The sequence below is a fragment of the Peromyscus californicus genome, unplaced genomic scaffold (assembly GCF_007827085.1).
Source record: "Peromyscus californicus insignis strain IS unplaced genomic scaffold, ASM782708v3 Scaffold_6__1_contigs__length_162567912, whole genome shotgun sequence".
Taxonomy (NCBI): domain Eukaryota; kingdom Metazoa; phylum Chordata; class Mammalia; order Rodentia; family Cricetidae; genus Peromyscus; species Peromyscus californicus.
Window position 1 is genome coordinate 36,406,536 of NW_026294584.1, and position 14,861 is coordinate 36,421,396.

A 14,861-nucleotide genomic window follows, 5' to 3' on the forward strand; every position below is an offset into this window, starting at 1 on the left:
TAGTATAACAACCCGGCTTTGATAAATCTGAACTAATTACCCCTCTTAATTAAAGTCTTTAGCAGTTGTTTCACTGTTTTGGCAAGACAACAGGAGAGACTTGCAGTTAGAAAACACCAGAGCTCCAGCGCACAGCGGAGCTGCTGATTAACACTTAAAGCGTTTCAAGGACCTGGCACCCGCCACGGTTTGGTTTTCATCCATGTCTCCTCCTTGAATGGAAGTATACTCAGCTATAAACATGTGCACACATCTAAAAACACGGAGCCTTTCTTTGCCAGCTGTGTACAAGTCAGTGTGTGTCTTCAGAATGATGGAGATACACACAACGCGGCCTCGAGATACAAGGTCCCCCCACCTTTTTGTACCACAAATCTACCTTTTTGTACCATGCCAAAGTCGTGTTTCTGTTAGACACACATCTTCGGTCTCAGAGTTTAACCATATTTCATAACCTTGCCCAAAGCATAGGGACAGACTATTTGCATATGGTAAATATTCAGATCAAATTAGTAGGCATAATTAATCCAAGAAAAAAAAAAAAGGATGAGTGTGGGGTGAGAAAGTCAGAGCCAGAGATCTTTAGTTGAATAATACAAAGTCTTGAAGTTTGTTGATTAAATAAGCATATTCCAAGTATTTATTTCCAACAGTCAATGAATCAACTTCTTCGTGCAAGAATCAAAACAAAATTTCAAATTCATTCATTATGGACCACTCTTATCTAATGTGTATGTGTGTATATGTATGTGCTCACAAACGTTGAACGTGCCTTCACGGGCACACACATCTGTGTGTATATAGAACATACACACCATGTTTTGTTGCTTCAGGGAAGGAAAAAAATTATAAACAATCAGCAGGCATTTTGAGACAGCAGAATCGACACAATGGAAATATATACAATAATAAAATTAAAATGGTGCAGCATTCCCGAGTAGAATAATACAGACCTCAATAAATACAGCAGATATTTGCTTAAAAACAAAACAAAAAAACAAACACCATCTCTCCACCCGAGATGAAAAAAGTCTTTCAACTTAAAAAAAATTGAAATAAGCCCCTCCAAATGTATCATAATTGTTAGTGCCAATATAGAATATAATACACAAAACCATTTAGCAGGTGCATGCAAAAGGCGAAAGGCCAAGGAATGTAGAGGCTTCTGGTCCGCTCAGAAGTGAGGGGCCCAACGGGCCCCAGTTTTTTGCAGCAGAGCCTAGACCAAGAGGTCCACCCTGGTCTGCCCACCTCCGCATTGGGGGCCCTCCCGCTGGGGTGCAGGGGGATCTTTGGCCTCCATCACTGGTGGCCTTGGTGCAGCCCGGGTTGCAGAGGCCCTGAAGGCGGCAACGTCGGCTGCATTGGCGGCAGAGGTGCAGGCGGCGGCTGCTGCAGCTGGGGCGGCGGCGGATCGCTGCCTGGCTCCCCAGTCGGAGTGCGGGTCAGCCCCAGGCTGCTGTCGTGCAGCTTGCGAACGTGCTTCTTGAGGTCAAAGTTCCTGCAGAAGCCCTTGCCGCACGTGGGGCAGGTGAAGGGTTTCTTGTCGTTGTGCGTGTGCATGTGGAAGGTGAGGTTGTACACCTGGTGGAAAGCCTTGTTGCAGATATTGCACTTGAACTGCTTCTCCCCGCTGTGGGTCAGCTTGTGGTTTTTGTAGTTCCCTGAAACAGAAAAAAAAAACAAAAAACAAAAAACAAAAAAACAGCCGGGATGAGGTTCTGAACCGCGCTTGAAAAGCAGAAGGTACGTAAAAGCAGAAGGTACGGAGGCCGGCTGAAGAGCCACCACAGCCCCGACCCAGGGTGCAGGACTGGTCCTCCTAAGTTTCTTTTTAAGCACACTGAGTTGATTTCTTCTACATATCAATACACATTAATTTATCTAGTCATACGAAACGAAAACTGGAGGTTACAAAGAAGTACCCTTGGATGTATCAAACGTGCCTTTTCTAACACTGGTCGGACCCGAGGGTAGGGAGTCAGAAGGCAGCCTTCCTCGGGGACGCAGTTACACTTAACGGGTCATTTTCTAAAACATCCCGAGAACACTCAGTATGGCTTTCCCAAGACCCACTGTGAGAAGACATCTGCTGGGCTCAATACCTTTTTGATGAAATCCTTTGCCACAGAATTCACACACGAATGGTTTGTAGCCCGCGTGGATCCGGGTATGTGTGTTTAACGTGGAACTTCTATTAAATGCTTTCCCGCACTGGTTGCATTTGTGAGGTTTTTCCTAAGCAGCAGAGAGAAAGGGGGGAATAGAGAATTTAATTTAAGGTACTTTGTTATTATGATGTGGAGCCCTCCCAGCACAATTCACTAACACCCTGAAGCTTTTAAACCGAACAAAGGCGACAATACAAGACATCTCCTCAGTGTGGCCAGCACAGCTCAACAGATCCTAGGCTAAATAGTGAGGCTCTATCGACCTTCTTTTTTGCGGGGGAAGGGAGGGGCGGGAGAGGCAAACATTTCCGAAGCCTCCTGGTAAAATTGTGATAGAGAACATACCTGCGTGTGAATGATCTTATGCCTGCAAAGAGTGCTGGCTTGCCGGAAACCTTTCCCACACACTTTGCAAACGAAGGGTCTTGCTCCTGTGTGCACCGGCATGTGACGGGTTAAGTTATAGTGTGCATTAAAGACCTTAAAATTAAACACATAGAAAACAGGTTAGCTGGACAGGAGATTTGAATTCGAAGTGGACAGAGGGAGGAAGGGGGGCGAGTTTTCACCCCTACTCTCCAAATACTAAAACGGAAGCGAGGGAGGGAGAAAGAAAGGAAAGAAGGAAGGAAGGAAGGAAGGAAGGAAGGAAGGAAGGAAGGAAGGAAGGAAGGAAGGAAGGAAGGAAGGGGAGGAACTCCTTTATGCATAATACCTACCTTTCCGCAGACTTCGCAAGTGAAAACTTTGGGTTTGGCATTAGGAGAGCCGCGGCTGAAATCCGAGGTTTTGAATGCAATTTTTTCTGACAAAAGTTGGGCGCTTTCTTTCATGTAATGCTGCAGCTGAGCCTGGGACAGGTCTTTGAAAGCTACACCCGAAGGGAGCTTCTCCACCGCGGGGACAACCAGTTTATTCCTTTCGGCTAAATACGTTTTTGGCGGTGGGTGCAAAGGGGAACTGAGAAAATAGGAGGCCACGGGGTGGATGTTCACGCCCGCAGCCGGGTGGCACGGACCATCACCTCGGTTCAGGTAGCACAGGGCGCCCATGGCGTGGAACGAAGAGTGGTTGACCACACGCGGCCTTACCAGCTTGTACTGCTGCAGGGGCAGCGCGTCGCGGGCCAGGTCGCCCTTGAGACTTAGCGCGCAGTTGAGCAGGTCGCTGCAGCTGAACGCCGGCGCGGAGGGTGCCACCGCGGGCGGCGCCGGAGCCTCCAGGCTGGCCTTGCGGGGCTCGGAGCCAGTCGCTCCGGCTTTGGAGCTAGGGTCGTACGCCACGGGGACGAAAGGGATCATGCAGGGGATCGACGAGTTGAGGTGCAAGGAGTGCTTGGGGTCTCCTTTGGGCACGGCTCCCTGCAGGAAGTGGGGGACCGGCAGGGCCTTGGGCTCGGGGGTGCGCGCCATGATTCGTTCGATGGAGAAAGCCAAGGGTTTGGATGTGTTCATCACGTTGCCCCGAGCTGGAGCCGTCGCTAGCATTTTGGTGGTCGCGTTGAGGCAGCTACTGTCCATGACTGAGTCGCCAGCTTCCGTCCGCCGCCCGGGTTGGGTTGCACGGTCGTTGCCTCGTCCCCTGCTTGTCACAGACCTGCGGAGAGGACAGGCACCGTCACCACCAGCAGCCTCCTCCTCCTCCTCCCCAGCATCACCAGCCGAACCTGCCTGCCCAGCCCAATGGACTCCTGCCAGCCCATCGCAGAGTTCTTGGCGCACCAATGACTCGGGGACAATCACTACTTATTTCTATCAATAGAAAGTGTTGTGTCAATAACGCAGCCAAGATCTCGCCAATCGTTAACTTCCAAGAGGAGAAGGTAAACTAGATAATTGCTCAATTCGCTTCCAACAGTCAACAGGAAAACTTTTTTTTCCCTCTGCAGTCGGTGACTACTTTTCATTGGTGAGAGAGGTTCCCCCGCCCAGAAGAGGCGGGGGCGCTCTCCCTCCGCAATGCGCCGCGCCCTCCCCTCCACGCAAGCACTCGCCCGCCCGCCCGCACACACTTCTCTACTCTTCAACCACCCCTCCCCCTTGTTCCCTCTGTCTTTTTAATTCTCAATCTGCTTAACCAGGCTTTAGAGGCCAAGCAAATCTGAGATCAATTTTCTCGTTTAGCTCTAAGTGACATCATCTAAAATCATTGTGCTAGGGCTAAATAAGGAAACAGAGTCTAATTCAGGGGCAAATGCCAGGCTATATTTATCAAACGCCAGGCTCTAGAAAGCCTTGACCAGGAAGCCTCTGACGGCAAAATCCGAGGTTTCTTTGCTTGGTTCCGCTGAGCCCAGGTCGGGCCACGCTGCCTCCCACGCAGTCCACTTTCGTCCTCCAGGACCCAGGGAGGGGGTGCTCGTTCCCTGAATCCTGGAGTCTCTACGGCTCGAGCGCATCTGGACCCTTTGGAAGACACCAGCAGGTAACTGGCCTCCCAAAATGCCCCTGAGATTTGAAGGCCTTGGGAGGCTTGTTATGTGTTTGTGGTTTTGCAAAAGTGATACCCATGGCAATAGTCCTGGGAAAGACGCACTAGCACCACAAAGTTGAGGAGTTGCAAGGAATAAGCGGGTGCCACACCGCCAGAAACCTAGACGCGGATCGGACTCACACACAAACACACGCGAGAGCGCGCTTCCTTGAGTTTCCAAGGGAGAACCCCGAAAAGGCAAAGAACTCGCGCCCACAGCTCTTTCCGAGCAGAGCGTTCTAAATGTTGAGCCGAGAGGGGAAATAGAATCTATCGATCCCCATCCCGGCTGCCCGCGTCTGTATGCCTCTCAGTAGCAGTCCGTGCCCGCGACACCTAGTGTGTCTGTGCGCAGAGAGACGAACTAGGCGAATCGTCCGCCCCGCGTGGTGACCACAGCCACATCTGTGGCCCCCAAAGAGCGCTTGGCGACCCTGAACGCACCCCCAGGTCCTTCGGGCGCCTGGCGCCCTCCTGTTGTGACGCCTGGGCCCAGATTCCTGGGGCTGAGTGAAGACGCGGGAGGCTGAGGCTCCCACTGAGCGGGTTCCCGCGGCTCCGGCCGGTGCGAGCCGAGAGCAGCAGAGCCAGTGCGCGCCTTCCCGGGCGCAGTCCGCACAGAGCCTCCAGTCGCCGGCTGCAGAGCCCGGGGACTAGGCATGCTCCTGAGGTGCTGGTAGTAGGAAAACCCGGCGGTTCTCAAGCTAGCGCCCTACGGAGCGCTGAGCTGTGAGCCCTGAGCTCCACCGCCTGGAGGCGACCTCCAAGCACCATCCGCCTGGTGAGTTATTCTAAGGTGTATGGACCGGGGAGCCCAGGTATCTGGCTAAGAGTATGGTGTGCTGTTCTCTGGTGAGAACTCTGGAAAGGGCTAGCAATGGGAGGTGGATGTGGGAGCCTAGGATTGTTGAGCCCAAGGCCAGTTTACTCAAAGGTGCCAAGCTGGGGTTCAAATGGAGGCTCTTTCAAGTATTTCTCCTGCCATACCCCTTTTCTAGCCCAGGCCAACCCAGGGACCCAGACTCCTCCGCCCTACCCTGACTTTGCCTGAGCTAGTTCAGCTACAGCCAGGAAAAACAAAAACAAAAACTTTGGGGTGGAAACGAAGCGAGAGCGAGTCGTTGAGGCCTGACAGTGAGGCGAGACCGCTGAGTGGATGCTGGGGAAAAATCATCGCTGAAAAAATAAGGGCCAGCAGAAAGTCTTTTTGAAAGTTGCTGCGGCTAAAAAGCCAGATGGTGGGAAAATCTGGCTGTTTGAGGCCCGCCTTAGTGGCTAGGCCAGGGAGTGTCTCATTTCAAGTATCCAGGCGGCTTCTGGAAGACCTGTGAAGCAGAGAAGAGCAGGAGTCCAGGACAGGACACCCCGGACTACACAAAACCCGGGAGGCATTGTGGAGCCCTTTTGAACCTCAGTTTTCCTCAACTGGAAATGTTCGATTTGCTTTGGGGGCCTTAGAGCCTCTGTCCTTCACCCTGATCAGACAAAAGGTGCGGAACCCGAATTGCTTAAGGAAAGACCGCGGGGCGGGGGTGTCCCTGTCCCACGACAGATGGGTAGAGGTTAAGACTTTAATTGTTGCCTTTGGGGGCGGATCAGATTCCCTTTCCTACCTGCCTTCCCAACAGCGAAAAATCTGCCTCCGGCTGCACTCCTCCCTCGCCGGTACAAGTTTAAGGAAGAAAGCAAAGAGGCAAGAAACTGCTAGGTGCGGAAAGCTATGGAGCGCCCAGCTGACTTGAGCAACTCACCGGCCTCTGGAGCGTTACCTGCCTTCTTGACTGAACGCCACCAGTTTCTTTTACGTTTGTCGCGTGTCCCTCCCTCTTCTCTCCTTCTCCTCCCCCTCCCCTCTCCTCAACGGGGTGAAAACGCCTTTATTTGCCTTCGATAAATTTCCTCTTCAGTGGGCACTAACTTTTAAAAAAGGAAAATATTAGCGGAGGACTTTATATGGTTAACATTTCAATAGTTCGCCTTTCATTGGCCTTTCGGGATTTGCCTTTTCTGCCAAGTGTTTGAAAATGTCATTTGGGTAAATACAGCAAGGCACCAATTATCTCCTTTCTTTTGAGATAGCCCTGATTTTGCTAATCCCAAAGACCGAAGATGTGTTTTACAAATCCAAGTCTTAATATGCCAATATTTGTTAATATTTTCCACTCGGTATATAACCAAAACATATATTAACGTTTAATATGTGTTCCATAAGGTAAAGATTCTCTTAAAATACTGAATATATTTAGGAACAGTTTCTTAATGTCAGAAATGAATACTTTGTTTTATTTACAAACATTTGAAATTACAGAGGAGTAACAGGCACAGAGCATAAATTTGAAAGGTTTAGAAGCGTCTTAGAGATTCCATCAGTTAAAATTGTTCGATTTACTTAAAAGAATATAAAGGAGTTTTGTTTGTTCAGTTAATAGCAAAATAGAAACTTAGAGATCTTTAGGATTTCTTGGAGATTCCCATAATCTTCCCGTCTGTGGTTTAGAGCTGATTTTACTTGTCCCACCCATCGACTTTAATCCCAGATGCAAGTTGAGTCTAAGTGTTTTGGTTAGCAAACATGGGATATCCCATGGAACCAGAACAGTCCTTGATATAAAGAGGCCTAATAACAAAGTGGAATCAACACCCGAAAAAACAAGAAAAATCTTCCTACTCTGTAACAATTGAAAGTTCCATCTTTTGTAGACTCTAACCTTGTATTTCAGTGTTTTCTTAACTGTGTTCTTCATAATTCTCAAAGATTTGGATAATTTCCCTCAGACTTCTTACTTATCCCCTGTCATAAGCTAGCAGTTTTAGGGTAAAGATTATTGCCATCTGAAATTTAAAAAAAAAAAAATAGGAGATAGCCATAAATTACCAAGTATTCTGTAATCTTTGACTATTTCCTTAATAACTCACAAAATATTGATGAAGTTTTTTTATTTTAAAAACTGAATCGGAAAACATGACAACATAAGCAGGTCTTCAGCCAAGTGCATAGATTTGCCACTACTCTATTTTTAGGGTTTTCAGACCCAGCAAGCATCCCTGACTTCCAGCTCTCACAGTCCAGCTCTCACAGCCCAGATAATTAGTTGTTATAATTATCACGGCATCCTAGATGTTTGAGCGCATCTACCCTGTTTCCTGTCTAATAAAACAACACCAAAGGCCACACAGATAGATCCCTTCTAGAAGAGGAAAGGCATCACTAAATTCCTCCACTGTCTTTGTCACGGATTGGTGTTTTGTTGTTTCTTCTGGAGTGCCATAGAGACGGGCTGTTGGGATAGGACACAGATAAGGTCTGCATGGTTCCAGGGAAGAGACTTTTTGAATACTTCACACTAATGAATGGATACACAGTGGGACTAACTTCGCAGCACATTAACAAACATGAGAACAGCTTCAGATTTAAGCCTTCCAGCGTGCTTTTAGTCGATTTGGTGGCTAATAAAGAACTCTTGTTGTAGAGGTGGGTACTGGAAGAGTCAGCGAGAGAACTGGGGGCGGGGGGGGGGAGCGAATATGAGCAAACTACATTGTAGTAAGTTCTCATATAATGAATAAAAGTATTACTTTAAGAAAGACTCCTTGGTAATTTTGTATAGCATGTGAAGGGCGGTGTTACCAGTTAGGACTCTGTGAACTGGAGAACCGCTCCCTCCCTCCCCCACCCCCCACTTGGACTGGAGGAGTGTGAGAGCAGTCTGTTACTTGTCTCCAGACCTTTGTCCTTACTATTTCTTTTGTATTAGGATTGTCTTTAAATTCAATGAAATCATTACTCTCCAAACAGCATTTGCATGTTAAACTAGTTTGTAAAGGGAAGTGAAACGTTCTAACTCAGGAGCGTTCACAAAGGCGGCAGGTAACTCTGTCAGCCGCCTCTAGGGCTGATGATGTCTACCCCTACCCTAACGCTGGGATTTCTCTCACCCCGCTCTTCCAGGCCTGTAAGGCGCGTCCCTCTCGGCTGCAAGGCTACGTGCAACTCAGGCCTGGGCTTGGTGGAAAAAGAAGTTCACAAACAAGGAGCTCAACTTTTCGTGCAGCCGCTTACAAGTCAGGCAATCAACACCCAGCGGTTTTGCTTGTAATTTGCAACGGTGCTGTTCAAAGTTGAAGGGCAAACACAAAAAAGAGGACGTGCCTAAAGTATTTTTTTCTTCCACGCTGACAATGTGTCTCCAACGATAGAGAAGCTGGTTAATGCAACTGACTGATTAACATTGCGCAGAAGTTACCAGATAATTCCTAAAAAGTCATTTAGTAAAACCGTACTCAACATAAAAGCTCCACTCTTCCCTGTTTTTGGCCAGGGTTTTAGAGCAGTTTCGGTGTTAAATTCAAACTTCCTTCCGTAAGTGATCCCGTGAAACGAAAGGCGATAATAGAAATTGAAATAGCACAGAGCGAAGAATGAGATTATAGCAATAGAGAGGCAATATAGGTAAATCAGCATCCGCGAGCCAAACATGTCTAGAGCCTTTTATGATTTCAGTTACCTCCTGGATTCCTGTCCACAGCCGTTTGGGCCTGGGAATGTCCTGCGCTGACCCGCAGCCCGAGGCTGTTTCAATCTCCATCCGCCTTCGCTCGCTCGGCCTGGAAGTCCCGGGGCCCAGCTGCCCGGGGAACCTGTGTTCCCGTCGCTTGAGGTGGGATAGAGGCGATCCGCCTCGGTCACGCTTCGCTTGCCAGAGCCCAGCCCTTGAACAGAAGTCCCAAGTACGCTGAAAATTGGTCCCTGTCGAGTTCTGCTCTGCTCGGTTCTCACTCACAAACCTCCGCTCAACTGACGTCTCCACCCGGCGAGAGAGACCGAGCTGAGGCGACTGCCAACGAGAAGCTGGGGGAGTGCGGCTCGTGGGGTTTGGCAGGGACCGGGAAGCTGGGGCGCGTCTCCAGCTGCCGGCCGCTGGACCTTTCCGCTCGCCCGCAGCACCGTGCGTGTCCCGCCCAGCTCTGAACGGCAGCAGCGCCTCCCCCAGGGCACGGCCCCCACCGTCGGCTGGGCCTGCGTGACTGCGGCCGATCTGGTCCCGAACTCTGGCCTCAGGACCGTCACTGGCCCCTACAACCCCTCCCTGGCTCGGCTGTGCTCCTCCCTCCCCGCTCCGCTAGCCCGAGAGGCTGGAAGAAGGAGGAGGGGGGGGGAGGCTTGAAAGTTTCGGGAGGGGGCGCGGGTTTGTGTTTACGAGACCAAGAAACAGTTGGCGGGGAACTCGCTTGAAAAGTTTTTGAGCCGAACGCTCACTAATAGCCTGGCTTTGACAACTCCGGGTGTAAGTGAAGGGTCAGTCAGCCTACACGTCAGGTGGGCGGAAACAGACCTGCCTGTAGGGCAGGCCTCAGGAGGAACGAAAGCTTTGCTGTTTGTATTGTTATTAGTTTTGTCGGTCACTTTCGTAAACTATTCCAAAGTACCTGTAGCACTTCTCAGTGTATCCTCGAAAAGTCTTTCAGCTGTGTGTGTGTGTGTGTGTGTGTGTGTGTGTGTGTGTGTGTGTGTGTGTGTGTGTTCTCTCCATTCTGGGTTCCTGGGGATTCCTTACTTTTTGAAATTTGTTGGTTGATGGCTAGAAGTAATTGGCCTGACTATAGCACTTAAGGTCCCAGCAAAAAGGAGAAATTTTCCTAAGAAGAGATCTCTTTTAATCTTACTATTTTAAGTCACATGCTTCAATTTGTCCTTCGGGGTCCTGATTTCCCTTGGCCAAACCCCAGACCTCCACTAACACTGAATGAGATGGCAGTGGTACCAGACGTCACCCCGCGGCCACCTCCAGCTGACTTCCACAGCCTCCGTCCGGAGCAGACGGGTCTCAGCTCCAGCACCTTTCACTGCACAGCCAGCTGTGGACGGTGGACGCTCTTTGATAGCCCAATGTCGCTCGCCCCACCCTCCTCAGGAGTGGGTTTGTTACTGCAGTTTAACATTACTCACTCTAGGGAAATCCCTAGAAAAAAAGAGGCTTAGTCCTTTATTAAGGGCTCTTACTACTTTTTCAAATATCAATTTGGGTTGTTGCCTTCTTGCTGGATGGACATATGTGTTGTCTGTAACCCCGACTTTAGAGAGCCCGAGGCAGGATTGCTGCAAGTTCGAGGTCAGCCTGGTCTACAGAGATCCAGTCTGAAAACTTCAAAGCAAACAAACAAATAAACAAACAAATTTACCTTTTTGGTCTGAATTGATTTAGAAGTTTTTCATTGTTTTTCTAGCAATCTCCCTTAACTCCCTCTGGTTAATTCTGGCCACTAGTCTCCCAGAGGACTAGTGTCCTGGAAACACCTAGAACTTCCAGCAACTCTCTTTTGGCCCTAGGTGACCACGAAGGGCTGGCGGCTTGACGTCATGAAAGCCTGTGCCGGCGTCCCTCAGTGCGGGCTGCAGCCTGTAGCTTCGGAAGGCTGTCTGGGTCAAGAGTGGAAAGGGAAGTGGCGTGCAGAGTAAAAAGCTGGAAGAACCGGGCAAGTCTGTGTGAATCATTCAAAGACTGAATGAGGTCGGCTCCTGTTGCTTGTGAAGGAGGCGAATGCGTATGTGTGTATGGAGGGGGGGGGTCTACCTAACCCTGTGATTCACAGCTTCTCAGAAATTTACATAATACAAGGGCGTAGATGTAAACCTAAAGGACAAAAATAATAATTCAATGGCACATATTTTATTTTCGCACCGCGGACCTGGATGTGTTCCCGGTGTTGGCACGTTATTGCTTCTTGGAACTCTTTACTCACCACGCAGAGTATCTGAACTTTCACACCACTGCTGAAGGAGAGGAAAAAGGAGGGAGAAGAGGAAGAGAAATTAGCTTTATCGTGCTGGTCTAGATTTCTCAGCTGCAAAGGACTTTTTCCCCTCCTTCCTTCAATGAAGAGCATTTGTTTCGAACAAAAGGCAGCAAGCACGGTAATAATTGGAGTCCTTTCATTCCTAGGGACCTAGTGTCATTTTATATGGCTGATGTTTTATTTTACGCGACGTAGTTGGCCTTTAATATGAATGGAAAGTTCCAATTTATCATTTCCTCAAGTAAGTGAAGACTCACCTCCAACCAAGAGAACTGACTGTCAAAAAAGACTTAAGTTTAATACAGGATAGAGAAACAGTGATCAGAGCAGCTACAAAACACATGGGAGCTGCAGAACGGTCTGTCTGTCTGTCTGTCTGTCTGTCTCTCTCTGTCTCTCTCTGTCTCTGTGTGTGTGTGTGTGTGTGTGTGTGTGTGTGTGTGTGTGTGTGTGTGTGTATGTTCTCCATTTGACTTAGTTGCCATTGGGAACTTAAATTGCAGAGTCCCATTGTAGCACCTTCTTCTTGGTTCCCCATAAAACACCTAAAAGGAAAAACTGGGCCAGGGATGGTGGGATCCCATTATCCCTGTATCTCAGCCAGGAAGGCACTATGCCTTCCATCTGTGTCTGGGCTGCATGGTCACAGCCTTGGGCGAAGTATTGAGTCTCCCTCTCTCTATTTAGATGTGGGAGATCGGACCATAGGAGCCTGGAAATGGGGATGGTTTCCTTCTCCCTTCCCTGTCTTCCTGTGAAGCTTTTCTCTGAAAGATCCATCTGCAGAATTGGCAGCATTCTCTAGCATTTAATCCAAGTAGACTTGTCAGTCATTTTAATTTCCAAAATTTTGATTACAATTGTAGGACTGGGAATTTTATTTTAAAAACTACTCTTTTCTCTCTCCCTCCCCATTCTGGGCATCTATTTAGCAGAATAGACTCTGTTTTTCTCCTCTTAGAAGCTTAGACTCTTCCATTATTCATGGAAGACAAAAGCAACATTTCCTTTTAAGAATGTTCTTCAGAAATATCCACAACACCAATTTGTCCTGAACATTTGGGACAAACACACACACCCCTCTTTGGAGCCCTAAGCTAAGTACTCTTGACTGCTCAGGCCACACAGAACACAGTGAACTGGCTCAGAATGGAGATTAATGGTTTTCCTTTACTTTGAATTGTTCCCCCTGTAAAATGGGACTACATTAGAAAGTCCTTTCATCTCTTAAAGATACCAAGATTGAAGAGACCTTAAACTACGATGACTTTATGTATGAAAAGCTATTACCACTGTTTAAAAAGTTAGAAACTTTTCTAAATTGTTCAGACAAATGAATTTTAAAATAATCCCTCCTCTCAATGGTAGATTTTAGGCCAAATATATGGAAATGTTAAAAACAAATGCAGGGATTGCATTTATAAATTCTTTTTCACCACCTCAAGGACTTTTCTTGTCTTTAGGGGCCTTCTCTCCCACACCCAGCTCTGTAGTCCCAGAGTACACTCTTCTGTAGACTCAGGAATGAACTCCCACAACTTGAAAAAGATGCCAGTTTGGTTACAGCAGATTTCAGTTCTTATGAAGCAATTACACAATGCTAAAGTCAATCAGCTTTCCACAGAATATTCATTCTCATGTGTGAAAGAACACACCTTATAATCCTACAATGTAACAACAACAAACCTATAGTGTTTGAATGAATGACAATGAATGAGCTTCTTCCACACAGTAACTTTGGAGCGGCTCAAAAAAATAACTAGCAGCTCCAGCCAGGAGGAGCTAACAAAAGCTCTGTTCTCACAGGACTCTCTCACCTGGCCACTCCCTGTTTCACTTTCTACCTTCTGAGATACGTTCCCACTGGGTTTTATCTTTTTGCTGTGTGACACTCTTTGATAAAACTTTTCCTTGCTCCCTGCCACACTCTCCTGCAAAGACACAGTTAGCATTGTCTAATGCCGGGGCAAAAGAAATGCACAGAAGAATAAACTTCAGAATTGCAATAAAATTTCTTTCTTTCAGTTACACCCAAGAGAGTTACTTGTGGGACAAGTGGTGGAGGGGCTGGTGCTAAAAGACACACCCGATTCAATGTGAATAGACGCTAAAATAGCATGATGTATCACTTTTCATTTTTACACAGGAACATATCGGTGGCATCTATATTTATGGATTCTGTAAACAAACACAAGGCAGGCTGCACTTTGAGAGGAGCAACTGCTGTGTCTGAGGGTGTTTGAGATCAACCATTCAGTTGAAATAACTCTCCACTTCCTCTTGGACGTGAGAATCCCTGATCTAGGGGTGTACAACGTGGACAGAAATTGGAGACAAGTCTAAAAGATTTTTGTTGTTGTTGTTGTTGTTGATATTATCCCTCTGTTACAAATAAATACACAAATACAAGACCCTTCATTATAAAGTTGTAAGGTATAGGGAGACTGAAAACATCGTGGTATTCAGCCCCCACTTCTGGGATTGAAAAAGTTACAGGTTGGCTTCTTAAAAAAGGAATGGCTGGGGGGGGGGGGGCGGAAACAGTCCGCAGCAGTTAAACAGCCCTTGTCCCAAACTTGTTTTTCCCTTTGATGAGTAGGGAGCATATGCTTCTGAGAGCCACCCAGTGTTTATGTCTCAGCCTCACCAGGGCAAAGGATTCTCAGAGGATGTACCCTCTGCCCTGGACTGGGCCTCAGTGATGTTTGAATTTTCCTGAATCCTAGAAATGTTTTGTTCAGCAACCCATTGGGGCTAGATGCTGCCTTACCTGGCACTACTTATCGTTCTTCTAATGCTTCTATGTCTGCACTATGCCTGGCTTCACAGTGTGTATGCTGTGGGTGAACACTGCAGAGGATCTCTCTCTCTCTCTCTCTCTCTCTCTCTCTCTCTCTCTCTCTCTCTCTCTCTCTCTCTCTCCTGTTACTTCTCCATTTTCAAGTGGTTGCTTGTGTGGCAACTTTGTTCTAGGATTCAGAACAGCCCCTTACACTTAAAAAAATATTAATGCACCCCCCCATTTGCCTCCTGACACTCCCCTCCCTTGAACTTAACTGCATTGGCCACAGGCCTGGGATTTCCAGTGTACAGTGTGGCACTGATTGGATTATCCCTCTCTCCACCTCAGATTCCCAGAACACTGCCATTCCCACGTAGACCCGGAGTGTCTTCAGTTGCCTCCCTCCGCAGCCTCAGCTTCAGGGGCTGCTGTGGCAGTGCCTGGCCTTTTAGATGATGGGCATCCCACCCCCATCCTCCCACCCCTCACCCCCCACCGTCCCCTTTACAAAGCTGGAACTGGACAATCTTAGCCAGTTCACAAACATCCCAGGTGTGGGGTTGGAGGTTCAGAGCTGAGTGTGAGCCAAAAGGAACCTGTGCCAGCCTCAGGCAGAATGACTTGTGAAACTGGGGGTGCCT

General features: G+C 48.1%; 1 protein-coding gene across 2 annotated transcripts; it reads right to left on the reverse strand.

Moving 5' to 3' along the window:
• Nucleotides 1-730: 730 nt before the first annotated feature.
• On the reverse strand, nt 731-3,696 carry Fezf1 (FEZ family zinc finger 1). 2 transcript variants are annotated; one of them, XM_052721796.1, is made up of 5 exons: nt 3,264-3,696; nt 2,891-3,113; nt 2,517-2,651; nt 2,106-2,238; nt 731-1,664 (listed from the first exon to the last, which is right to left on the reverse strand). In XM_052721796.1, exons 1-5 carry the CDS (start codon nt 3,689-3,691, stop codon nt 1,303-1,305), a joined length of 1,281 nt encoding a protein of 426 aa, XP_052577756.1. In that variant the 5' UTR covers nt 3,692-3,696; the 3' UTR covers nt 731-1,302. The 2 variants fall into 2 exon arrangements, with proteins under 2 accessions (XP_052577756.1, XP_052577755.1); XM_052721795.1 differs by having other exon boundaries at nt 2,891-3,696.
• Nucleotides 3,697-14,861: the final 11,165 nt, after the last annotated feature.